This window comes from Agelaius phoeniceus, chromosome Z (genome assembly GCF_051311805.1).
Source record: "Agelaius phoeniceus isolate bAgePho1 chromosome Z, bAgePho1.hap1, whole genome shotgun sequence".
Taxonomy (NCBI): domain Eukaryota; kingdom Metazoa; phylum Chordata; class Aves; order Passeriformes; family Icteridae; genus Agelaius; species Agelaius phoeniceus.
The window spans coordinates 24,037,576-24,065,535 of record NC_135303.1 but is presented as its reverse complement, the minus strand read 5'-3'; the positions used below and the strand labels follow the sequence as shown (position 1 = coordinate 24,065,535).

The 27,960-nt window shown below is 38.2% G+C and overlaps 2 protein-coding genes across 6 annotated transcripts in view; one reads left to right on the top strand and one right to left on the bottom strand.

The window, feature by feature from the left end:
* The window catches only part of PCSK5 (proprotein convertase subtilisin/kexin type 5), a 230,532-nt gene extending 223,485 nt beyond the window's left edge, over positions 1-7,047 (top strand). The window contains exons 33-37 of the mRNA XM_054652466.2: positions 1,128-1,305; positions 2,280-2,497; positions 4,502-4,617; positions 5,922-6,108; positions 6,644-7,047. Coding sequence (XP_054508441.2) covers positions 1,128-1,305; positions 2,280-2,497; positions 4,502-4,617; positions 5,922-6,108; positions 6,644-7,047 — 1,103 coding nt within the window. The remainder of the gene's footprint in view (positions 1-1,127; positions 1,306-2,279; positions 2,498-4,501; positions 4,618-5,921; positions 6,109-6,643) is intronic.
* ARSK (arylsulfatase family member K) lies at positions 454-27,953 on the bottom strand. 5 transcript variants are annotated; one of them, XM_054652489.2, is made up of 9 exons: positions 27,596-27,952; positions 25,178-25,307; positions 23,080-23,239; positions 20,256-20,538; positions 16,637-16,808; positions 14,514-14,738; positions 11,630-11,854; positions 11,288-11,548; positions 454-802 (listed from the first exon to the last, which is right to left on the bottom strand). In XM_054652489.2, the coding sequence occupies exons 1-9, from the start codon at positions 27,749-27,751 to the stop codon at positions 732-734; spliced, it is 1,683 nt and encodes a 560-aa protein (XP_054508464.2). In that variant the 5' UTR covers positions 27,752-27,952; the 3' UTR covers positions 454-731. The 5 variants fall into 5 exon arrangements, with proteins under 5 accessions (XP_054508464.2, XP_077027770.1, XP_077027771.1 ...); XM_077171655.1 differs by lacking the exon at positions 454-802 and adding an exon at positions 3,169-8,970 and having other exon boundaries at positions 27,596-27,953; XM_077171656.1 differs by lacking the exon at positions 454-802 and adding an exon at positions 3,169-8,970 and having other exon boundaries at positions 27,561-27,701.
* Between the last annotated feature and the right edge of the window lie 7 nt (positions 27,954-27,960).

The following is a 27,960-nucleotide window of genomic DNA, read 5'->3' as shown; positions in this document are numbered from 1 at the left end:
TGATGAGCAAAGGAATACTTAAACAACTCTTAAAAGGGATCACTAAGACAGCATCTAATGGGTGGCTAAGGTGCAAAATTTCTTTCCTAACTTGGGAGCAGAGAGTAGGTTTAAGACTATACAGTCTCAGAAACGAACAGGAAAAAAATTGTAAAATCCCCATAATAAAACATTTCTTCTCTACATATTCTTCTAAAAGCAAACAAAAATTTTAGAAAATCATTGGGAGAAAAAAATATTAAATAATTCTTCATGCAGGAAAGAGCTAAAAACTAGTGTAAATTAAAAGTGAATCTAAGCTTTTTTAGTCTAATTCTAAAGCATATTTTACATTCCTGTATTTCTGAGACCTTGCATCAGACTTACCTTTTTTATCAACACACTGTTTTGCACCTTACAAATGGTAAAGTCGATGGACAAATGCAGATAAAGATATTGGAACTGAGAATAAAATGAAAAAACCCTGAATCTGAAAGTTCCTTTGCCCAATTGCAACCCAAGCAGCAAAATTATCAAGACAAATATGTAACAAGCACAAGCAGCTTTTAATCTACTACTTTATTAGCTTTATGCACTTGCAGCTAATTCCAACACTACTAACTTCTCATTCAGGATTCCTACTACGACTGAAAAAAGTGGGACTTATCTGGTTTTGCAGCATTAAAGACATTTAATTCGATAACATAACGTAGAAGTCACAGACAAGGGTAAAGATCGGTAAACAAATGCCATTAAATCTCAAATTTACCATCAGATTCATCATCTACACAGAATGAAATTAGATTGATGCTTAAAGTGAAATCTATGGAAAACAGAAATGCAGATAAAAACCTGCCTTACTACTTTTGATTATATGAAGGAAATCACATCTGCTGTTCATTATTGTGCTACTTTATTTTTCACAAAGATAAAAACTTGCCTGTCTTGAAGAGCTTGCTAATATGCATAAAACACAGAAATGAGGACTAATGAATTTACAAGAATCAAAAAGTAATTACTGTTCCCCAACAGTACATTATTTATCAGCACCTCGGGCTGATAGAGTTTCCTCTAGTACAGCTGCATGAGATATTTTATAGTAGTAAATACTGAATATGATGTGCTACTTTGCACTGTTGTCTCTGCAGACGGAACCTGTGTTGAAACATGCCCAAATGGATATTACGCTGACAGCACCGAGAGGCAATGTTCTGCGTGCCACAGCACCTGTGACACTTGCACTGGAAAACACAGCTCACAGTGCCTTTCCTGCAAACTGGGCTGGTACAGACAAGGAAAAGGATGTGTAACCCATTGTCCAGCAGGGTAAGGCCCAAGATCTTGTGCTAAGAGCTGCATCACAGAGAGAGCTTTGAGAAATTAGATCACTGCAACATTCCATGTCAGTCTGAAATAGAACTGAGTTTTGTTTTCAGGAGAAAATTTCTTGTATTATTACAGTAATCTAATGGTGGAAAACCTCACTTCCCTGTAGAAAACTCCAGAATTGGTGCCCAGATGGGAACTGCTTAGATGTGGTGTGGACATGCTCAGAATATGCTCTTGGCTATTTCTGTACAGAACAGTGTGAACCAGAACAAGTATACTAAGTTATAGGTCAGTCAGCCTGAGCACAGGCAGAAGAGCCTCCAAGTACAGGCAGAAGAGCCTCCAAGCACAACTCTGGCCTCCACTTAAGGAGGAGAAGTTTGGATAAGTTTATATTTTTTTTTGCGTTGAGTTAATGCTTACAGCGGGTGATAACAAAAACCATTAAAACATCTTTGAACTGAGCACTCATAATTCTAGACACAAGCTTTATAATTAATCCATTTAAGTTCAAAATGTGAATTCAGTGTTTTGGGAAATTCAGTTTTGAGAAATTCAAATTTAGAATGTTTTAACCTATGATTTCTCTTTCAGGTCCATTTAAATTAAAACTAGAGTTCAATGGATCACACTGGCTGTCCCTCCCTTTAAACTGGAAAACTCTAATGACCATATCTCAGCAAAATCACACACACCTTCCCTACTTCAATACTCTGTATCTCAATTCAACTCAGATTTTAGAAATTTTTGCTGTAAAAACTATACAGAGTCGTGCTTTGTCGCTGAATTCCAATGGCCAAAGGGAATGAAATTAATTCTATTTCCACTGAGTTTACAAACACCTGTGTTCATTTTAGTATGATTTTTATACATGGATGTAATCACGATAAAAAGTGAAGGATTAAACAAATGTCGGTTTTCCTATCACAGCTGGCCTTTATGCAAAGCTACGCTTATCTGATCTATCTCAGGTATTTCGCACAAAATTCCACTGGATCATGTGAGAGATGCCACAAGAGTTGTAAGGAGTGTATGGGGCCTCGAGCCACAGACTGTCTTTCCTGTAATACGTATTTCTACCTGCTGCACTCCAAGAACGAATGTGTTAGCTCTTGTCCTCAGTACTACTACGAAAACAAGGACAACAACGTCTGTGAGAGATGCCGCTCTTCCTGTTTAACTTGTGACGGTAAAAGTATATGTTCTGCTTTGAGCAAAAAAAGAGGTCATCAAAACACCTGGAATCTCAGCTCCATGATCTGGGAACACTTCACAAAGACACTAACCACATACAGTGCTACCAATCTGTCCATGACTCTGGGTGTCCATAACCCACAGTAGGTGATGTAGACCTCTCCCAGGGGCTGCTGAGCTTTTCCTGTCTCTTGGTGACTTGTTACACTCATGCTCCACTGATTTATTTCTACTGCATTGATAATTGAGGTGAAACCAAGTATATGAATTCCTGTCAAGCTTTCTTCAGAACTGCTTCCAGCAGAGAGCACTAACAGAGAGACAGCCACTTAACAGGGAGGGCTAGGACCAAGTCACATGTTGCTAAGTCAGTGAATGGACAAAAATGGAGAACAGTAATGAATTTACCATCAGCCAGGCCTCTCATAAAAATGCTCATCATAAAAAATTGGGCTTACAGAGATGGACCCCATTTTTCACATGAATATCAAGAATGACTGAAAAATATCTCACTCCTTGAGCTGCCCTACTGTCTGTTACTCTTTCACTCCGTGAAAGCCAAGGAACTTAATTCCAACTACACATCTTTACAGCCTACAATGGGAAGAGTAAAGACCCATAAAGCACATCTCTAGATTGAAAGGAAAACTGATATCAAAAGCACAGTGATGTTTGATGCTTTTAATATAGTTATGTATTTCACAAAGTTAATTTTCAGAGACTGTCTATTTTGCTCTGTGAGACAGTGGTTTTACTTTCTCAATTTTCCTAATTAAACCACTTCTGAAACAAAAAGCATTAATCCTCTTGGACTCATTTGATGTCCTTTTTTACCTGAACAACACAAGATTATAGCTAATGGGTTCCATGCTGCAGCTTAGAAGACCATGCATTGTAACACACAAACTATTTTGGATAGTGGATATACTGGATAGTACAGATAGCTAATTGCAACAAAATTATATATGAAGCACTCAGAATGAAGCCACATTCAAGAATGTTTACAACCTAATTGTGTAACAATATTATGAAAATTAGCAGAAATATGTTTGCTTTGATTTACAACAAAAAAAGATAGGCATTTTAATTTACAGACCACCTCCTTTGTTTTTCACATTATTTGGCATAAATACTACGGGACAGAATTTTTATCATCATTAAAAAGACAGAATTATAAAACACAAGCCAATCTGAAATGCATCTGCATTGCTGATATATCAGCAAAGAGCGTGGTGTCTCTGTCAAGAGCAGTAAGGAAAATCATGCATTGCACAGTAATTTAGGAAGTTCTCTGTGTTATAGAAGGTTACTTACTTCAGCAGTTTAATGTCTGCTAATGTCAGTTCCTTGCATTTTCACTTTCTTCCTTTCAGAAAATGGCAGAAAATGTCAGAAAATGTCTGTGTGCAGGGAAATGGATGGATGCATCTTGACACTTAAGACAAACTCATCCCCTCAGTGTTTCACAGAAATACTGCATGCAGCATCTGTCTTTAAAAAGAGTCTCTGACACACAAGGTGCATATGGTCCTCTGGCTGTAACTAGTGAAAAATGGTTTATTTCTTATGCAACTAAATAAGTTATTCTTCTATTCAAATATAAACATCACTTAATTCATGGTTGTCTGAAAATAGTTAACAGGGCAAGTAAGTATGGATTTTGTGAAGGACAGAATTTGGAGAAGGCTCTCCACATTTTACTTCAGTGCTCTGATCTAATTTATTTTCCTGAATATGTGAGAGGTTCTCTGTACAACTGATTGTGAAATTATCTTTTCATGATTATCAAAACACATAAGAAATAAATTTTGTTTGCACACAAAACCCCAAGACTAGGCACAAGCTTTTTCTAATGCCAGCCTCTTCATGTGGAAGTCCTCACTAATGATTGTTGCCGCTGACAAACATCCTTTTGCTTCAAGCAGTGGTCAATATAATTTTTAAAGGAAGTTAGCTGACATTTCCTGTTGTAATATTGTTGTTTTGTTTGCCTTTCTAGGGAAGGGAGCATTCAGCTGCACATCTTGTGTATGGAGCTACAGTTTGTTAAATGGAATGTGCAACTCAGACTGTTTTGTAGGTGAATACAAAGTCCAGGAGACTCCAGGACAAAAGGTAGCTACTTCAAGGATTTTTGTAAAAAATACAAACAGCACATGGCTCTTCTGTGAGTTTTTAATGGTGCCTTTCTTTAAGTATGCTTACTTTTTTCCTCTTTTAGCAGGGGAAGCCTTGTTTCTCTTTCTGGGGTTTCCTTATAGTCAACAAAGATATCAAAACCACATGAACAAATCAGTTCCATTAATGATACAGTGTTTTTTTCTTCCAATATAACAGATTTCCTCTTGGATTTCTGATGCCTTTTCTGTAAGAAATCCTTCTGCATTTTTGATTGACAGCTTTTCTGGCAGAAAGCTCTCATAGAAGGACAGGCTGAAATTAACACAGCTGTATATTTAATTGAATAGGATAAGGTTTGGATCTGCACCATAAGCCTGGGCATTCCACCTTCCAGATTTCCACACCAATTGCCTTCTAAAGATATTTATTCAAGAATATAGCAGCAAGGCATGCCTGGGATGGAGTCTCTGTCCTATAATATCTTCTTGACAGTCCTACTTCATAGCATTGATCTGAGAAAACAGCCTTATTTGAGGCTGGGGACCACACAGGTGTGCAGGTCTTTGCAAGAGCTTTGACTCTAAGAAATTAAGAACAGCTATGATCCTGCAATCTTGCACAGGTTCTTCCATCCAGGATAAACAGCCTTGCAATCCTAACTGCAAAGGTGGTGAAAGCTTATTGGAGTCTCCAGATGTTCACAGTGAACATGGCCAGGAACTGTGAGCATTGCAAATACTGAAACCCCTGACTTAAGAGCATTCTGCAAGGCAGGTGTGATCACAGTGACCGCTGGTAGTCTCTGTAAACAGAGGTTCCCAGAAGCCTGGACTTTAGGAAGAGTATTTGAATCTAAGCTGTTTCCATAGGAAAAAAAAGCCACATAATCTAAGAGTAATCGGTTTTGCTAAAAAATTTCCAACCACCTTTAATCCTTACTTCTGCTTCTTCCCTGGGTAAAGAGAAAATTCATACTCTCAGCTTTTCCCCAGAATATTTCGTATTGCTTCTTCCACATCACTTACTTTTCTGGCTCAAAAAGCTTAAAAGAATGAGTAAATTTTAACATCCTGCCTAGCTAGGTGAGATCTCTAAGCTTTTACAACACTTTACATCCCACAAGCAGATCACTGAGAAATCAGAAAACAGGAAATTTTTAATTTGGTATTGTATCTTCACACTGACACCCAAGGTGCCTAGAGATGACAACCACGATGGTCAATGACAGGACAGAACTGCCAGGTCAGGTACAAATCACACAAAATTAGAGGTGCATTGCTTGTGTTCTGTGTTTGAAGGAGAGCAAACCCAAGTGTGAGAGATGTGACAGCTCATGCATTGAGTGCAAGGGACCTGGTCCTCTCAACTGCACAGTCTGTCCAGCCAGCATGCAGCTCTTCCTGGAGGAAAGCCGCTGCCTGCCCTGCTGCAGCAACACTGACCCAGCAGAAACCCCAGAGTGCTGTGACTGCAGTGAAACACAAGGTAGGACCACGCTGAAAAGCAGGAATACTGCTAAGTGTTTTATGGTTGATTGTGCTGACATTATGCTGCTTGAAAACTGGACTAGAGCAAAAATGTGCTATCGATAAACAGTGTGTTCCTAGTGCTTCATCAAAAATAGGGAAGGTTTTACTCAAATAACAACCATTATGTCTGGTGCTGGAGATGGCAACTTCATGGCCTGGCATTTCATAAACTGACTGGTTTATGAATTAGCTTACTTCAATGAAGAGACATCTGAATCTCATTGCATTTGTGCACCTGCTAGCTTTTCAGCTTCTTTCTCATTATTTTAAATACAATAATGAAGAACAGATATCCCAACAACCTTATCGACATACTTGCTGCATAAGAACAACAAAAATATCATTGTGATACCAGAAAAGCTAGGTGTTTTGTTGACTGCTATCACTGCACCAGACACACTGTACCAGACTTTTAAGACACACACACACATAAATGCAAGCTCATTTCACCCTTTTTTTTGTTATTCTTTTGTTTTTATTTGCTGTTGTAGATGACTGCGTATTACGGACAACTCTACCACCTGGGCAAAAAAGTAAAACTATTTTATTTGTTATCACTTGCATTTTGCTTCTGCTTGTCATTGGAGCCATTGTATTCATCTGGAAAAAGGCACGTACCAAAACCCAGCCTGTCAATAAAGGACGATATGAGAAGCTGACAAATCACTCCAAAACCTTTCCTTCCTCTGTGAGCAACTATCACAAGAATCCCAGCTACCATGAGGATCAAGTGATTGAATATAGAGACAGAGATTATGAAGATGATGACGACGAAGATGACATTGTATACATGGGCAAGGATGGCACAATTTATCACAAATTTAAATACGGACTTTTGGAGGATGATGAGGAAGATGAGCTAGAATATGATGATGAAAGTTACTCATTTAGATAACTTTTTATTAGTTTACTAACAGTAAATTAGTCCTACTCTGTTTTTCCTATGAAATTATAGCTCTTTAGTTAATATGCTCTGTTACTTGATAGCATCCTGACCTCCAATTTTTTTGCTAATAATTATTGTGAAACAAGAATAATTTCTAGAAATATTTCTAGAAATTCCTTTTTTCTAAATAAATCTTTTCTAGGCTTTTAAGTAGCACTCCAGATATAATCTGGTTAAGAGACCAAGTTTCTATGCATTTGTGTGGAGAATAATCCTTTCCCAATATGTATTTGTGTAACTAACACAAACTTTTCTTCAGACCTTTTTGAAGAACCCTGCCAATCACTACTAGAAATGTGATAAGCAAGATGGGTGCATCTACTTGATGAATGCCACTGGGAGAGGATGCTAGTAGTTCACTAATTTGTGATTAGAGTTACTCAGCAATTCATAATAGAAGAGGCAACTTGGAGGAATTTACTTAGATTTTCTTCATAATCACCTGGTATTCCCTGAACATAATCTTCATAATCTTTACAGCATAATTTCCTGTTAATTCATGTATCTATGATATAATATTTTAAGACTTAGGATTCTAACTACTTCTCATAACTACATCTTATTCACAGTTTGTATGAAATAGAAGAAAAATATTTTATATATCAGCCTCTGATCAATCTTTACTGCAGTGTTTGTCAAAAAATCTTGCATTTTACAGATGAATTTCTTGGTTTACAACAAAGGGCAATATTGTCTATAAGCATGGCACACACACACCAATTCTGCAGCATGAGCAGGTGGTGTTTATACTGTAAATGGCTCAGGATGCTCAGATAATGGCAAAGGGGATATTTTCACTTTTCTGGTAATTTTTATTATTATTATTACATAAATAAAAATTTATAATTCTGAAGAAAAGAATGGCTGTTTGTTGTGAATAAATTCTTTAGCCATCTTATATATGCTGTTACTCACTACATTTCATTAAATCTCAGAGTTTCTCTAGGTTTCCAGTAAGGAGCTTTTCTAAAAACAATAAGGGTATATATATAGATTTAATGTTTACAAGGAATTGTGTAAAAATACCAGCTTTCCATGGCTTAAAGCCTCAGTGAAATTTTCAGTATTACATAAGCCTAAAGACCTAAGGATAGTTCGATCTGTAAGATTAAAGATGTTTTATAGAGAGGTTTATTGCTTCCAATTTTAATTTTAACCTTCTAATTGTTGCAGCTTCAGTACGAGAGAGGAATTAAAGGTAATGTGACTTCACAAAAGCTGAAACCATGTTTAGCAAAAGCTATGTTTATCAAAAACTGTAATACAGCATTTGACAGCAAGGTACTTTAGAAAGATACATGTTATCTTTCACTTTAAAATCTAATAAAACAGAAGAGGAAAAGAAGAGTGAAAAATCAGTTTGAAAGATGATACTGCTATCCTGGTTTTCTAAACTTGTTTAAATTAACAATATGCTTTATTCTTGTTGCTAATGGCTTATAACACAACTGTGAGGATAAGCTTTGACACACTTCCCCACATTTCAAAGGCTTATTCTTAGCTATGCCTGAGAATCTGAAACCAGAATGATAATGTGCATTTTCCTTATGGGGGCTCACAGGTTATGAAACTATATTATTATGAAAGGGCCAGATGGCCCTGGAGAGGCAAAAAATGATTGAAACCATGGTGCCATAGTCAGGAGTTAGGTTACTCGGCCCTTTTGCCATGCCCTGGTTTCCTGGGGACAATGGGACCCATCTGACAAAGCAGAGAAAAAGAATCTTTGGTCAGAGCCTTGCAAGACTCCTCAAGAGGGCATTAACTTAGATTTGTTAGGGAAGGGTGTCTGTCCATCCCAATCCAGCCAGTCAAATATCAACACCTTTAATGGATGCCCATCATCAACATCTCCTATAGCACCAACATCTCCTATAAAAGAAAATCACATTCAATATTTTTGGAATTGTTAAGTTTGAAAATAGTACTCAAGAAGACACAAATTTAGGAACCTGTATTCCTTTACAGTGTCTACACTAAGAGTCACTTACAGTGACTTACACTACACTTACAGTGTCCCTGCTAAGAGTCTAAAAGAAGACCAAGAAAATAAAAGCACAAGGAAATAATTCTAGTATTGCTTCTAAAGAAACTTCATGGAAAACTGGTAGAACCACGTAAGACAGTAAAAAAATTACAGAGAACACAATAGTACACAAAGGAAATTCTGTTTTTCTGAATTATTTTATCCCTTCTATTAATCTAAGTTCCTTACACTTTTTCCTGAAATAAAGGCATCCAATTATTTTTTAATCTTTTCTAGTCCTTTTTACCTATCATCACCATTTCCCAGCTCTGACTCCCATTGTCACAAACATTCATAAAGTTCTGGTCTCCTGGAAAACACAAATCTTTCTAATTATTCCTCAAGACTAACAGATACTAAAACTTTTCTAAATACCACACTAGCAAGTGCAGCCTTCTGTTTTAATAATTTCTCTTTCATCTTTCTACTTTGTGTTTTTGAAGGATACCTATTCCATATTACAATCAGACTGCAAGACATGTGAGCCAGCAGAAGAATGATTTTATGTGGTCCCCTGAACAACAACAAGCACTGCTCTGTGAGCTGGCCCATTCCTGGAGTTTCCTGAATTTTCAAGAAGCCTGTCCCCATGTATTGGGCTTCTCTGGACAGTCTGTGGCACAAGATGTGGTTGCAAGATTTTTTACCTATTTGTTCCTCCATTTCAGAGAGTATCACAAATGACACTTTTGTAAACCTAACATCAGTGAGTCTTAAAAGCTCATGTTTTCAAGGAAAGCACTGTTCACAGAACTGACAATATACAATTTTCTCTACATTTTAAACATTCATTCATTAAAAAGCACACACACAAAACACATCCAGTTCACCATAATTTTATTTTACTCCATTTTGGACAATGTACTGCATTCTGTCCAGACCTCTGTAAAGTCTCTGCATTCTGTCCAGACTCTGTAAAGTGAGAAAATTTTGCTATTCTTTTTTCTCTTGAACAAATTTTCATATGGATATAAATACTTCCTCTAATTATGCAGCCCATTTATTTTGCTTAAGTAATTTCAACTGTACCTGAACTCATTTTAGTAAGAATTATAATGGCATGTGCTACAGGGTTTCAAGATTTTTTAACTCTGTGTGGGAAGTTGCTCACAAAATGAGTGTGGAGCCATCAGAAAATATGTCTCATTTTTATGTTTATTTTTACTGGCTTACTGCTACTACTGAGCATTTAATAACAGCTTCCAGAAAACATTTTATATATGAAGGATAATGTCATTCTGAACTGGTATATAGCAGCAATGATGGTGACCAAGAATTAGCAAACCTAAGTACTGCTGTAATTACATATTCCCATAAGTGGAAGAGTTGCTACCTAAATCTTACCTTCTTCCAAAACTACTTTCTTTTTATCAGGTCACTCGAAAAATGGGAAACAGTATTTTTCTGTTAACTCTTCCTGCAAGTTTCAATTGTGTCTCCACTGTGTACATTTTAGGTTTCAATTCTCCACTTGCTGATGTGCCTTAAAGCATTTACTTGCAGAATCTAACTGCATTCAAACAGTTTTTATTTTATGTTATACAAATCACACTGGCTAAAGTTAGAGTGCTGGCTAGTTATATAAAGTGCTCTTGGCTGTCACAGACATGTTTTATGAAAAATCCTTTTGCCAAGATTTTTTCTCCTGAGAAGCTGAGAAGCCTCAGAGGAAAAGAAAAACAAGAATAATCTGCTGCTGTGGAAGTAACAGGTGCATCATCTTTGATTGGTCTCATGTGGCTGCTTTTAATTAATGGCCAATCACAGTCCAGATGTCTCGGACTCTCTGGTCAGTCACAAGACTTTATTATCATTCCATTCCTTTCCTTCCTTTCAAGCCTTCTGATGAAATCCTTTCTTCTATTCTTTTAGTGTAGTTTTAATATATAATTTTCTTTTTAATATCATATATATAATAAAATAATAAATCAGCCTTCTGAAACATGGAGTCAAGATTCTCATCTCTTCCCTCATCCTGGGACTCCTGAGAACACCACCACACTTGGCATTCTGACACAAAGCAGTAACAGTTTAGTTATCTTTACTTAAAATAGGTTATATAAGAAAATAATTCTATAATTTGAAATACAGCATAATATTACAAATGCATTATGTTTTTATCCTCATTTATATGAAATCCCCAGGTTGTCTGTATCTACTTACCAAGCCACTTGTCAATTGCATTCTCATACTTTTTTTGGTCCTTTAACCAGTCTTGATGCCACCTAAGGTTTGCAATAACACTTGAGTAATTTTGACCCAAACTTTGTTTCCAACTGATAAACTGTTGCTTGTTATACTCATGAACAGAAGAAGAAACCTTTGGATAGTTTACTATAGAGCGAAGTATTTTGTCCAAAGAATGTACAGTTACTGGGAATTTTATGGCAAGATTTGTAAGCTCATCTGGATCAGCAGTAAGGTCTGCAACAAACAAAAGTCAGTTAAGATTCAATTTGCACTAAAGTTAATTAACGAATCAGTCAAGATATAAAAGCAGCATACCAAAGAGTTGGGGCAGTACTGAAGAGCCATCCGAGTACGCAATGTATTTCCACTTGCCAGTTCTCAGCATATACACAGAGGAATTCACATTGCACCCATGGAACTCACTCAGCACCCATGAGGGCCGAGGTCCTCTCGGTGACGCTTCGCTCTCAGCCTTTTCACGTAGCAGCGGTATAAGAGAATATCCACTGAGGTTCTGTGGGACAGGAACTCTTGCTATATCTAAGGAAAGATACACAAAACCAAAATGTTACTGCAGTTTTCAGTTTTAAAAAACTCTAACACAATGCAACCAAGGTCTGAATGTTGATAATAAAATGTGCTCTCCTAATTATTATCTCAAAATACATAATAAAAAATACCTTAAGGAATTTCCCAAGGCAAGCTGCCCAGCATCTTGACCAAATATATCACCTATGTATAACTTAACCTTTAACAGAAGTTTGTGAAAATGATCACAATAGTCTCCTTGACAGTTGGTGCTGTTTTATTCCTTAATCACGGTTGCAAACATTTCTCTTTTGCTCTGACTATATCAGGCAGAAGAAAAAGAGTAACACAGCATGAAAGGGCCCTAAAAGCTCCACATCCAACATGTTGGAGGTGTTTATTACTTGAACAATAATGGTGCTAAGCTCATCTGTAGAATTCTTCATTAGAGAATAATGAAATGCTTCATAAAAGGTGGCCTTTATTATCACCTGTAACTGGTGGGGACACTTGCTTCTCTGGCAGGACTGGAGATAAAGATGTTATTTGAGGCGGTATAATCATAGTGCATGTACCAAAAACTCTGGATGACTCCACAGCCTACCAGACGGCCATTAGGAGACGCTGTAATATCCATAAGCTCCGCAGCATCAACTTATAACACAAGTTTCTCTAGCTCCCAAAGATCAGGTTAAAAGACTGCAAAGGTTTTTCAGAAACATTCTGAAAAACATAGCTGAGAATCCCAAGCATGTCCTAAAAACCATGTATGATAGTAATTCGAAATTCAAAACTTTCCATTTCACAGAGCACCGTGGTAGTATTTAGTCTGTTCTGTGTTGAGTGGTGATACTCTGTGCATATAAACTGCTCAAAGGTGACTCTTTCCTTCATCAGCACACATCTTCCTTTTTGTCCTCTGCCCAGCCAGCATCTGACAAAGTACTAGGAAGACCCACAATGTGTAAACCTAGCAAGCAGCTCTTGATCATGCACGGGCAAAAAAAATTTGAACAAATATACACACTACATTCCAACAAACAAAAAAGGGATATGGGCTCTTCTGTCATCTTAAACCAGTAACGCTATTACTTGGTAATCCAGTAACTGGATTTTCTATGTGTGAAGAATGTTCCAGCCATTCAGCAGCTCCTGCTTTTCCAATAGAGAGCCAAAGGTATTTCCACACTGACCAACAATGCTAGTGCTGCCTGGAGATTATGCTACATCCTGTTACAAAAAGCAAGAGCTGTTGCAGGTCTGACTGTACATTCGTATCCCACAGATTCTGCTGGAATCAAAACATTTGCACTTATTCTCAAAGCCAGTGCAGGAGGCAGTCTTGACCAAAGGTGCCATTTGGATGGCACCTTAAGAGAGATTATTTCCCCGTGACAATCCTAAGCAAAGCAATTAAATTTGTCACAAAAATAGACTTGAAATCTGTTTCCTTGCTAGTCAGCAGCAGCATGCAAGACAGAGACCATAATACATGATAGAGATGGCTCTTTAAGTTTTCATTTTCATCATACATGCCTTTCTGACGTTCAGAGTACAGAGAAGGGGAACTGCCAGAACAGAAGGAATGAATTATGCACACAAAGTTCTGGGGAAAAAAAGCCCAAATGAAAAACCCCCAGGAGGCAAAGACAGAAGGATATTAAACCATCTGACCAATTATGTCACTTGGGAAAAAGAAACAAAGAAATAAGAGTTTTTCAGCTCTTTACATAGGATAACATAACTTGTATAAGATCCATATGTAGTACAGATATATATACATAAAAATTTGATGTCAAAATTTGGAAGAGAAAGCGACTCAGATTTTATATCCTATTTTTCCCTGGATAACTGGTTCAAAAGTTTTGAGAAGACATAAACAGATAAATAACTTCTGTTTACTTTTTAGAAAATCAACCTAAAACAATATAGAAGTGGATTTTTCACTGGTATTTATTGCTAGATGTACAGTTTTATTCACTCATGTTCTCCAAGTAATTGCAGTGTACATGTGGCACAAGCCTTCCAGATTGGTTTGAAAAAAATATTTCTTCTGATTGGAAGCCTAAAAGATCACAGATAAAGCCTCGTAAGATAACTTTACCTGATGCTTAATTCCAATTAGAATGGTGTCTTGCATGATTTATCACAGATAACTGTTGAAAAATTCCCTCCTAAAAGTGATTTCCATCTACTGGGACAGGAACTCTTTAATTTAAGTAATTTAAGTTTAGTTCTTTTCATTTTATTCTCTGTCCAATACTGAGTATTTTCATATCTCATAAGGTAAGAATGGATATCCATTATCACATGTTTTTACATGTGCCCAGATCATTTTTACATTTCCTATACAAAGCTTTCATCACACTTCTTCCACATGACCCTTCATAAAAGACATTCCTTTGCTAAGTTAATGAACCTGTTCTCCTCCTTTCAAGTTTAATCTCATCTCTGGATGCACTTACACTATAATTTCTATACTAAACTGTTGGGTGTGAAGGCTAGCAAGGATTATTCATATCCAAAATGGGCTTTATTCCTTTTTTTACTAACAAATAATCCTATATATAATCAATCAGTGTAATTATGTGGAAGACAGTTACAGTAATAAGGAAGACAATCAGTTTCTTTATTGGAAAAAAAAATTGTCACCTGAAATTACTTAACTCACCGAGCATAGTAGGATAGATATCCACAAGAGATACTACATTTGGTATTTGCTGCTGTTCTCTAAAACCTGGTCCCATAACTAAAAGAGGAACGTGGGAACTTCCCTCATACATGCTCATTTTATAGAACTGACGGTGTTCCATAGCAAGTTCTCCATGATCTGCAGTGAATATAACAACTGTTTTTCCAAGAAGCCCAGTATCTTGCAGAGCTGAAATAATCTCCCCTGCAACATCAAAAAGATACTGAAAAGAATACATTCAAAATATTTCTTCCAAGGTCTGTACCTGCAAAGCAGCATGCAAATTTCAAGGAATGCTCCTAATCCAGTGGAGGAAACTCCTCTTTTGTTGCACATATATTTGTGCAATGAAAACATAACATATACTCCTCTATTTTTTACGTACATTTCTGCAACAAAGACAGGGCCAAGATCAATGAAGTTGGTAGTTAAGCAAAGCACTTAGGCATCTTAAATATTAAAACTTTAGGATGACTCATGCCTAAACATACTAGTTAAAAGATGTTATAAAATTACAACTGCAGTGCAGTTACTTTGCAATCCCTTATTTCCTAAACCTATAAGGCTTCCATTGTTTCATTCATAAAATGAGGAGGAGCAATTCTGTGTCTTTTAATTCACTTTGCCAATCTAATATGGTGTCCTGGTTTAGGTCATATACCTAAAAGATTAGCTTATTTGATCATGAATTTCATATTAGGATGCAAACGAATTCATTCATGGTCACTTTTCAAATAAAAAAATAAAATGCTGTAAATTAAGACCAAATTGCATTGTAAATTGCAGGAAGGTCTGTAGACCTTCCTGCAAACTCTGAAGAATTCTAAATGTACAATTAATTATTTCTTCACAACTTTCAATAATTCTAAGGGACATTCCAAATGTAACTTTACTCTTCAGTCAAAGTGTAACAGTTGTTATCCAGTCTACACATTTGAAATCAGCTTCTAAGGAAAACGACTTATGCCCTAAAATTTATCTTTTCATCCAGCTCAGCTTTTACAGTCTGTCCCCTTCACAAAAGTGTTTCCATTATTTCAGTTAGCACTTAATCAAAGAGATTTAGTTCCTCTTGTACATGGGTATCCTGGGTACCTAGGAAAAGAAGGGTGGAATTTCCAGCACTATTTAATATAACATACCACCTATGTCATGGAGGGGGCATGGTTTTCAGCAGGAGACACTTAGGTGTGTTGAAGTTGATTAGTCTTACCTCCGTGCTGGAAACATGTGAACTGCTCCCTTAACTGTTGCTGAAATCAAGGGAGGCCGTAACTGTTTCTGAAACTCTGACAAGCTGTAACTATTCCTGGAGCAGCAGGAAGACGCCACTGCCACCATGGCTGCTAGTGCTTCCGCCACTGCTGCCACTGTCAAGGCCAGCACTTACAGAACCCTTTATTTGGATTAATTAGCTCTCCAGGCTTTGTTTTGTCCCTGTTTTCCATTGCTTCTTCCAGGCTGGAGAAAGGATATTAAATTGCAGAAACTATTTTGCCTCATTGCTTTCATTTTTCTGAGCTGCATGGTCTAGTGTGGAGGGGATGCAGATGACAGGTGCCATCTTGCCTTTGTCTGGGAAAACCACACTAGGTACTCTCTTTGGGGGGTGTTTTTGCTTTTTTGTCGGTGAACACTTCCTCTGGGTGGAGCACTGTCCTTTTGTGTTGTCTTTTATCTATATTGTCTTTATTGCGAGTTTTTGGTAAAATTGTTGTTCCTATTTCTGGTCTCTCCTAGTATTTCCTGTGCTGGGAAGGGGATGGAGGAGGAGGGGCAGCTTGCATGGGATAATTTTCCCATTCGGTTTTAAACCGAATCATTTGCAACGGGTCATGCCATATTTTGCTGCAGTCACTGGTTTTCTACAGAGCTTCTAACTGCTGGCTGTGATTACTTTTCAGAGTGCTCCCAACTCACCTAAAAGGGTATCCTCTCATTTATCATATAGACTGAATGAGCAACTTCCACAACTTACTCCCAGATGTGAATTGTGGTATTTTGTTTTCTATTTTTTTCCCTCCAAAGATCAGCCCTATCAGCACTTTCTTTAAAAAAAAACCAGAACTAGAAAACCCACTGTGTAATAAGACATTACCTACCCAGCATGGCATCTGTCTCTGCACACATAGCATAATAAAATGCTCTAATATTTCTCACTTCTTCCTTTGTAAACTCTCCTGTGCAATTCTTGGTGTATGATGAGTAATAGTCTACAGGATGCATCTCTGAAAGAGAAATCCACTTGGGTATTTTAATAGCTTCATAATTTACCTAAAAAATAAAGAGGAAATTAAAATTACTTTAGCAACTGAATTAAACAAGTTTTTTAACACAGATTTAATTTTAAAAAGCATAGCATAAATTCACAGTTCTCAATTTATGGCCCAGGAAACAGTAGCTGCTTACTTGTTACACCATGCAGATACCTCCTCCATACTTCCCCACAGTTCCACAGGTAAATTGTTTTTTAAATACCTATGAAAATCAACTACAAACTAAGGCTAGGAGGCACAAATATGTGCTTCACCAACTGCTGTATATTTTTAAGAGAGATATCACAGAACACTCTTCTAGAGTAGGTACAGAATATTGGCAGAGTGTCTTTGTAACTGTAGAATAATTATAAACCTATGGATCTAAAAGATTGTGTGTTATGTGGGACTAGAGAACAACATGGAAAACCATGTAGTCTGGGAAAGCCTCCAGGACAGTGATGACAAGTCTTGGCATCTTAATAAAAAGAACTCGCTACATTAATCCAATTTTCTAATACTTTCGACATGTTTCTACATATGTCAATCCATTTAGTTATAAAGAAATGTAACATCAGTATGAAACCAAAAAGCCAATCTATTTGTATATTCAAACTATGTGTAGTCACAGATATTGTCTGCTTCAGTACTAGCTTTAGAGTCTTGAAATTTGACACACACATTTAGCCTTGGCTGTAATACTTGTAAATATTCCCTTAAATAAAAGGGAACTTGAGGTAATTTCCTCTTGTACTTTCACTTGTTACTTGGAGGAAAAGCCAGCCAGCTAAACAAGCTGATAAATCTGCAAGAGTTCTACTGTCCACAGAACTAAAACCTGGCTTTGTAACAGTCAAATAGACACAACAAAATATAAGTTTCCTTAGGATCTATAGAAAACACACGGCTAGAAAAAATCATTAAGATAAAATAATAATGCTTTAGTCATTTTCTTACAGCTCAAGGTCCTTGGCTACATTTTGGAGTTACATTTTGGACTTTGCAAATGGTACTTATTAGCTGCTTAAGATAAGAGAGTAAAAAGTGTCCCTTTTCATCCATGATTCTTTTCTACAGGACTTCAGTCTAGTTTTAAATATTCACAAAGACACAATCCCTTTGTCTGTCTATGGTAATGTCCTGGGTAATCCAAAATGTTACTGTATTCCATATCTATCTGTGCCATAAGATTGTTACGGTGCCTTTAAGACCTGAAGTGTGGCTGGAACCAGAACTGCAGGGCAGCCGGGAAATGCCAGTCCCTTTAAAAGGTCAAGAAACCCAAGGTGACTTCTTCTGCTGCTGAAGGAGAAGACTCGACTTCAGAGGGGCTGATATGGGTGAGTTTCCGGGATTCCAACTGTAGCAACTCGGAAGAACTGCATTTAGTGAACAGAAACTGTATTCCCAGTGATCTTTGCAAACTCCATAGGCAGTGAAGCTTGATCAGGGGGTTGGGCCACCCCACATCAGTGTCCAGAGACCAGTTTCCCCTGCTCCCTTCTACAGCATACCAGCAGATCAGAAGGCACCAACACCAGTGGAATCCGGCTGGTGCAAGAGGAAGCAGCAAACAGCGGTGCTGACCCCACATGTGCCACAACTTCCCATCTGCCACTAGACCTTCGTAAGCTCCAACCTTCCCAGGAGGGTTTGCTGCCATCCATTCCCTTTGTTTCTTGGAGTGCATGGTGGCAGGTGCCACCTTGGAAAGAGCCAGACACCACTTTCCCTTTGCCCCCTGCAGGCAGTCAGCAGTGGGGGGCTGTCAGATTAGAAGGGGGCTGCACCCCACCAGTTTGGGATCTCTTTGTTCCTGTGGAGCTCCTGTGATTCAGCAAGTTTGTATCTAGTGATTATTCACTGCTAATTTTTGCATGTTGCTGTTCCGCTTGTTAGTAAACTTATTTTTTCACTTGTATCTATTGATAATGGTTCCTTATTGGTGGAAAGGGATTGGTTGAAACTAAGGGGAGAACTCATTTCAGAATGTCTACCTCTTTGAATTGTCTTAAACCAAGACACATAATTCACAACTAGGAAAGAAGCCACATGCCCTGAAAAATGACAACTTGTGTGCGAAACACAGGGTACCATCTGGTTGATAACACAACGTTTCACAGACATAATGTGTTGATACTCTGTTCTGTATTACAGCCCAAATAATCAGGACATTTAATTCAGTTCTTCACCTATGTGATCAAACTTCTTAATGAGATTGCCTCTGTGATTTTAAAAGACTGTTTCTTCCATGACCAAAAAAGAGCTACACTGCAGAAGAAGAACTGGCCAATGGTCAGTAAATGGTAATATGTGGCCCACACAAGGCAGTATGTATACACAGTGGTGGGAAGGAGCCCAGCAAACTGTGCAGTTAAGGTACTCTGACTGGATAAAAGATGACAAAAATTTGTAAAAGATGTTATAACTGTTTGTGACTCAAAAAAAGCATCTATGCTTCCCAAGATACATCTAACCTAGCAATCAGCACCCAGCAAGTTTTCCTTAATAACTAAGCCAGATCTTGCTTTTTGCAATTGAAAGGGCTTTTTTCCCAAGTTCTTCCTCTCCCCACAAACTTCTTACCATTCCCAGAAGAAGCCACAACCCTCACTATCATGAAAAAAATTCACATCTCTCAACCTTCATTTGTAAATCCTTTTTTTCTAAGTATTTGTATTTTTGGTACATCTAGATAAAGGGGTTTAGCAGTTCTGTCGTGGAAAAGGCCACAAGTTACATAAATTGCATACAGATGGATTTTTTGAAGTATATAGTCTTATCAACCTAATTCTAATTCTGCAGCTGCAGAGAATATTAATGCCTTTCTGCAATTAAATCTATTGGAGTAAATTTCTATTTTATGGCAGTTAATGTCAACTGGAAACTATACAAGACTGAAAAAAGTATCTCTTCTTCGGAATGGAGTGCTATGTCTTAGTTTTACACATACAGACACTTTCTTGTGCTTGAAAATCTACAGTAGCAGAGAAGAAGTTAACAGAAAAGGAAGACTTCTGTTGTGTCTTATGTTGCTTTATGTTCTAGGTCTATACTGCAGAAAAAGTCAATCTTTCACTGTAAAACTCAGACCAAATTATTACATATAGCATCATTTCTAACAAGCAAAATACAGAATGTTCATAACAATGAGCTTCAGACCATTACCAAAATTAATTTACAGTTAAGAAGAGCAACAATCTCATTTTTCTTAACGCGTTTCTAGCTATTGAACTCTATACTTATCGATTCAATGACTACTGCTAACAAACCTTTTCCCACAACAGAGACAAATTTGTCACTTCTATTTTCTTAGCCTTTAATCAGAAATCTAATATCTCATTCAAGTATTTTCTTACTGTGTAGTGAAATATCAAAACTGGGTCTATCTTGAAAAACCAGGAAAAAATATTGTATTAAAATACAGTTATTAATAAATTAGTATTTAAATTTTATACTCACATACCTTTTCAAGCCAATAGGGAGATGTTAAAAATGTAGAGGATCCAAAATTTTCTCCTGCATAGGGTGATGGATATGGGTGTGGTAAATTCAGTCCCAAGTAAAGAATAAATGGTTGAGTAAAGTTAACAGCTTCTTCCTTTATCCAATTTACTGCTTTATCAGTATTCTGCCAATCTTTTTCCATTACTCTAAACTGCTTCCTATGGCCTGTAAGTTTCACCATGGGTCTTCCTTCTTGTCGGAGCAGGAAGTTAACATCCCTAGTCCAAGCTTCCACACGGTTACTGAAAATACATACACAAGTCACAAACTCAACAGAAAATGTTTTCTTCACTTTTCCTCCAAGCAAAAAGCATTATGAATTCCTGAAGAACTTCCCCTATACTTTCAGTTGCAATCTATTTGCAATACCTGCAAAAAGGAGAATTGTTATTCAATTGAGCAATTATGATTGTGCATCTATTTTATAGTCAGACCTTCAGCCTTTTTATGTCTGCTTCTGAATTTTCTTTCTTATTTATTACCCATTTATGTCACAATGGCTCTTCTCACATCTACAAAATAATACTTAGAAATACCATTCCATCTTGTGGACCTCTCTCCACATTTTGGCACAGATTCACACACTATTTATATGTAAACTGGGCCAGAGATTTTTATGTGGAAGAGTATAGTGGGAAATTACTTTACTGGTGAGGTTGCCTTTAGAAACAACATTATGGATGTGGCTTGTACTATTAGTTAAACACACTTTAGACAAAAATCTGTAAGAATTATTTCTCTTGTACAAATCCTATCAAACAAGAATAGAAAAGAGTGTAAAGAAAGCAAGAAGGAGGGGAAAATGTCAACATTTTAATGACAAAATATTTTTGAACAGATTTTCTAATGTCATGGCAATTGTTGTCTCTCTAAAACAATAAAAAAAATCTGAGCTGAAAATGTCCTTGTTTCTTTGCCAGAGTGAATGATGGTGGACATTGGTAAGGGGCAGACTACCTAAGACCTTGACTAATCTTCACCTTGTTCATGGCAATTTCAATATAACCAAGAAATTACAAAGGAAAGTATAAAACTGCTCAAGTTTGATCACATGCTTTTATCAAAACACAACATTATTACTGTTTAAAGAGCTTTTAACTAGTTTTATCCCCAAAGGAATTTTACCAATGCACTGTAACTTCTAGAAAAGCTATCTGTAACAAATTTTTTATTGTTTTAATTTCTTGTTTAGGCTCACACTTTCAACCTACACAGGCTTAAATAAATTACTTAGAACAATATAGGGCATCTGGTTTACAGAGAAAGCATGTTTCATAGACATTAAAATGAAATTATGATAAAGGAGTGTGTGGGTGTGTCTAATTGTACCTAATGTCATAATACTGATTTATACAGAAAAAAATACTATGTAGGCCATAGGCCAGTCTAATTATCCAGTCAGACTGAGATTAGGATCAAGTTTAAAGAACCAAATCCCCTCATAACTAAAAAGGAAGCATTAAATAACTCTAACCTGTTTGTCATTAAAGAAAAAGCTTCTCTTTATTATTATTTTAACAACAGACATCATTATTAGTCAGTGAGATAGAGCATATTCATAAAAACAACACAGAATAAAGATTCCCCAGCAGGCCATGGAGGAAGGCTGTATCCCAGCAGTCCATGGAACTGATATCTACTTGCAGCCTATGATGTACTCCACACCAAACCAAATGGATATCCAAAGAAGGCTGTGATCCTGTGGAAAGCCTGCACTGGACTTCCAGCAGGACCTGTGGACCTGCAGGGAAAGGAATCCAGGCTGGAGCAGGTATACTGGCAGGACATGTCACCCCCTGGGGAGACCCACACTGGAGCCGTTTGTTCCTGAAGGAGCGCATCCCATGGAAGGAACCCATGCTGGAGCACTTTGTAAAGAACATAAGCCCACGGGAAGGACTCACTTTGGAGAAATCAGTGGGGGAGGGACCCCACACTGAAGCAGAAGGTAAGGAGTTCTCCCCTGACGAGGAGTGAGTGGCAGAGACAATGTGTCATGAACTGACCACAGTCCTCACTCCCAAACCCCTGTGGGTAGACATGGTAGAGAACTTGGAAGTTAAGCCTGGGTAGAAGGGTGGTGGAAAAGTGTTTTAAGATTTGGGTTTACTTCTCATTGCCTTACTCTGGCTTCTAATTAGCAATAAAAGAAATTAATTTTCCTGAGTTAAGTCTGTGTTGTTGTGTACCTGAGTGATCTCTCTCAGTCCTTATCTTCACCATTGAGTCATTGTTTTTTCTCCTTTCTGCTCACTGGAGGTGGTGGAGTCACAGAACAGTTTGTTCTATCATGGTGGCCCTGGTGTGTCCATCTGGGGTCAACCCACCACAACAGCACAAGTCTTTGAACACTTATGGCCTTCAAAATACCCCTCAAAGACTCTGACATTTTGTGACAGTAGGCTTAATATTTAATTTTTATAGGTACAGGGTTTTGTTCTGCTTTTCCTACACTGTTGGTATGACCAGGAAGTCTTAAGGCAAGGCAAAAACAGTTTATGAATTTCACTTAAGGAGCAATAATACCAGCATTAGAAAATAACCATTCATGTTGGGCAAACCAGTTTCTGTATTACCTTTCAACTACAGGTAAAAGACAAAGTACAGCTGCAAGAGATAGGCTTGCTTCTCCATGAAGTTGCAGGACAGATCTCTGCCAGGCACCCAACACAATTTAAGTTAAAGCTACTATCATTTCACCTGGAGACTGAAACCACGTGACAGCACACTACATGATTTGTTCACTGCTGCCCATTTCACAGCAGAAGAATCTACCTGATTACCTTACTGAATGATGTCCAGAAGTAAAGTCCAATTTCCCAAACTTCTGTGTATGGTAGCCGTGCTTCTCCATGAGATCCATCCATGTTACATAATCTGGATCTAGACCTTTGAAGTTATTCCAAGATTCTGTTATATGAGTGAAAAGACCACTCCACATAGCTGGGGAAAAAAAATGATGAGTGATTAGTACTCCCCACCTATAAGGCTAGGAAAGGATTAATCTTCTCATTATTACAGAGGTTAAAAGTCCAAACTGTGATACAATAGAACAAGGAATACAAAGTATTACTCTTCCAAATCTTATTTCGTAATCAATACAAGTATCAAAATTTACTCAAATAATCTCCAGAACTGCAGAAGAAGGTCCTATGTTTCCAGGTGCTATGCAATCATTAAATCAAGTTCTAATTAGATCAGAAAATATTCTTCTTGATTTCTGAAAGAAAATGGCATGGTAGTACAGATCCTGATTAAACAATCCTGTATTTACATGTGTTTCAGAATGTTAGTTACCCTTATTACAGTTAAATTTAATGCGAGTTTAAAGTTAAGTGTATTTGTGGAGAGAATTACAATACAGTATTCTCATAAATACAACATGCCCTCAATTTTATTCTTTTTAGGTAATCTACTTCACTACCACTTGCAAAAACAAAGTGAGAATATTAAAGAAGATACCAAGAAGAAAGGAAACCAAGGCCACAGTTGCAAAGGAACTATGAGGGAAGATTTTAAAAGTGAATTCCTATTTCTTTGCAGCTTATAAAGAATCATTCACTCTTTCCAGTGCTAATTTAGAGTTAAAGATAGTTCCAAAACAGAACTAAGTCATTTCACATGCAATAGAAATATCCTGTAAGCAAAGTGCATCAACCCCATATGGCAATACCAGTCCTTTCCCCACCCCAAAGCCCTCTTTCCCGCCATATTTCTTCTGGTATCATCCCTGACACCTCCACAATGGATGTACCCTCAGTTCCCTGCAGGTATCCAAGCTCCTGGCTATGTCCTGCTGGTTCAGAGCCCCACATATGAGCTCAGTAGTCACAGCTACCTATAACACTACACACAAGTGATGAATTGTTTAATTCCCTATTCACTTTCTTTCTCACAGGAGTACTAATCTGTCATTTGCACAAACTTCTTAAAATTAAATAACATTAAGTATTGTTCTTAGCAATAAAAAATGGCTGAAAGACTCAAGCATCAAGAAAAGGAAAGGAAGGCTGACTGCTTGTTCATGTAACGTCACCCACTTAAAATGTGACCATGAGAAAAAGAAATGGGGACTAGGTAATCAATAAAGAGAATATTAAAAATGTAACACTATATATGACTTTGTCTGCTGCTTCTTTCAGTGTATGCTTTGAGAGGAAGGGGGACTTTTCTATAGCTAGATCATAGAGGATTTAGATTTTATACAGATTAAGCAGGGTCTTTGCAACAATTGAAAAAGGTAGAAATGTTTTAAGATGTAATCTTTGATTAAGGAATATAGTTTCCTTCTATCTTCCTAGCAAATTCTGCAAGTGTGAAATTGAACACAGAACAAGAATCACATTAAGTAAAGGAAAACATGGAAGTATTCAATTAAAGCTACTGAAAGATGCATCAAGTATCTAGAAGACAGGGGAAACTGCTACCACTTTATTCAGCTATTATTATTTACCACTCTTTGCTGAATACAGGAAGGATATTTATTAACTTTGTACTAGGAAGAGAGAGTAGTTCTGCGTGTAGTTTCAGCACTGCAGCAGAACAAATCAATGCTTTCTCTACAAATCCTGAAGATTTTTTAAAATCTGAAGCTTCAGTGGAGTCTGTAAAAAGATTTGGGAGCTTACACTTAATTGAAAAAATGAGAAACAAAAGAATAAAGGAAGAAACATAAGAAACAGAAGAGATAAAGAAATGAAAGAGAAGAATATCATAAGAATTCAAACACAAGATAAAAAAAAAAGAATCTTATTGAAAAACAAAACAAATCTCTTCCCATTAAATAATTTCAAATTTCCCATCATTACCACATATTTAAATTGACATATGCAAGCATTTATCTGGTGTTTTGCTTGTTTGCAAAACCTTTGCAGGTTTTACCTGCACGGGAAGGACAACAAATTGGAGAATTGGTGTAGGCATTGAGAAAGACAGTGCCATGTCTTTTCATAAAATTTATGGAAGGTAAATCTACAGTCTGATTTCCTGGAAAAAATGTCAAGCGTCCATCCTGCAATGAGACAAAAGCAACACATAAACAGCATTAATGCAAACTATCGACTGCATAAATTCATATATTTGTTAGCGTGGACTGGTGTTGCTCAAATGCTGCCAATTCTAGGCAGGTTTGGAAAACAGTGTTGAAAAGCCCTAAGCAGAACAATATAAAAAGGATCATTTTTGAAAAAGTGCAATGGAAATAATAACGGGGCTTCTTTATAGTAAAATTAATTCCACTGCATCACTATACATATTCCAAGCTCCACTTCTTCAGGGGTGGGGTTGTACCATTACACATTCAATGGGAATAGGTGCAGTGAACAATAAAAAGGAGTAAGGCTGGATCCCAATGTAGATGTGTGCACTAGCACATACTTCTTTGAAACCATCATTGATTCCTCATCCTTTCTAAAGGTTTATCCATACCACTTCTCTGTGAACTTATTTGAAACTATGGACTAGAAAAGGGATCAGAAAGCTAAAGAAAGCCTATTCTCCCACAGAAATCCCACCCACAATGGTTCCCTTTTGATACTTCCATAATGCTAATTTTGATGCTTTCATAATGCTTATTTCATTTTAATAACCTATTTGTTCAGACAGATTTTTCAATCAGTAACTTAAAAAAGATTAAACATTTTGAATAGGTAATTTTACAGTAAAAGATTATCATCACATGAAACCAGGTTTCATGCATATTTCACGTCACTGTGTTTTATCTGTCACTTTTATTCCCTTCCTTAGTTGAATAAGATGTGCCAACACAGCCTCAGTCTGGCTGGCTGTTCAGTGAACAGATAGGCGGCAGTGCATCTGCAGTTTTAACTGCAGAAAAACGTAATTCCCAGCATTTGGTTTCTGGCAGAAATACTCTTGGATAACCCAGCATTGTAGAGGGTCACTTCATTTGGCACCAGTAGAGCTAACTGCAGCATCTCAGCCTCTGAACTCAGCTCATATCAGAACATGCTAAATGAGCAATCACCTAATCTTGTATACTACTACAAATAGCATCTTGATCAAGCATGCAGTAGGACAAACTGGAAATAAAGCTGTAATACACATTATGAACTTGAACATAACTTCGGACTGAAAGTGCTCTTTAGAAAGTTGTCCTGGTTCCAACCAGGATAGGGTACATTTTTGCAGTAGCCAGGCGGGGACAAGGCTAAGACATGGAGGTTATTGTATACCACATGTTATTTTCCAGGAACAGGGAAAGGGGTCCTTTCCAGGTCAGAGCAGTGTGGCAGCCAACAGGTACTCTTGAGCTCTGCATAGTATAGCGGTGAGCATTCAAATGTGAATTGCTCACCTCTCTTGTACATTTTTGTTATTAACACCACGGAGCTTATGTTTGATTCTACAACAAGGTGAGTTCAGGTGAGTTAGAGAAACCAAGGCTCCCCAGAGTAAAACACACCAGAGCATTTTTAGTGTGCTGGTGGGCACAGTGAGAAAACTGTGAAGATACATGCAAAGATTAGTATTTGTGAGTGGGAAAATTCTTTGTCTGAAGGGTAAACCAAATATATTAATAAATCACTGTGATGAAGTTGCTACGTACCCACTGCTAGAGATACACGTCTGACAAGTTTACTGTGTTGTTATACCTTATAAGAGCCTCAATAAACCAGTATTTGGAGCTCAGTAAGTCAGCAATTTCATCTGTGATTCTAGAAATTCGCTATCCCATTTGTTGTGGAGACTTAACAGCCATAGGACTTAAAATGGGAAGGGTAACATGGTTTAGTGACCTTGCTTACCACTAGGCTTTTCAAGCGAACCGAAGAACATTGACTGTACACACCAGCCCTGCTCCAGGGGCAGCTGCCCTGCCACGGAGTCCTGCTGGCATGTCCCCCTCCCGGGCGACAAGCTCTATGACCCCAGACCGTGGGAGCCACCTGCGCAGAGGTTTTCGGCTGCTGGGAAGCCCCTGATGCGAGCAAGGCGTACCCTTCTGGGAAGCGGCCGCGTTTGTGTCGGAATACTGGGGTGAACAGTCGGGGTGCGGCTGTCTCGTCGCACGGCAGGCCTAGTGCTGCTACTGCTGCAGCCCCTGCCGCCGCTGCTACCGCTGCTTCTGCTGCTGCTGCTGCTACTGCAGCGCCTGCCGAGCCGCGGGCGCCCCGCGCAGTGAACTCGCGCTTGCGCATGCCCTGTCTCTGGCCTAGGTAATGCATCCATACGGCCGCGGTGTCTCATCCTCCCTAGTTCCGTCCAGGCCACCGCCGAGGATTCCCTCCTGCCCCGCCCTAACCTGTCAGGGTGTCCTTCCACCCCCCGATCACTCACCAAGGAGTCGCAGGCCACCAACACCACGTTAGATCGGGGCTGGTCCCCGGGGACGGCGGGCCGCGGCCTTGCTCCGGCCCCGGCGGCCATGAGGAGCAACGCCACGCCGGCTAGCCCCAGCGGCCCGCCGTCTCGCAGTGGCCCGCAGTCTCGCATCGCCCCGCCACCGTAGCCCCCAGTTCTCTAAACGAGGAGCAGCAGCTCCGAAAGCAGATTCCGAGGCTCTGGCCACAGAGAAAGAGTTGACCCCACCGCACGCTACCCGTTCACTGCGGCCTACAAGTCCCACGGTGCCCAGTGCGGCGGCCTGCAATTCCCAGCGTGCCCCGGGAAACGAGAACTACATGTCCCACGGTGCCCCAAGA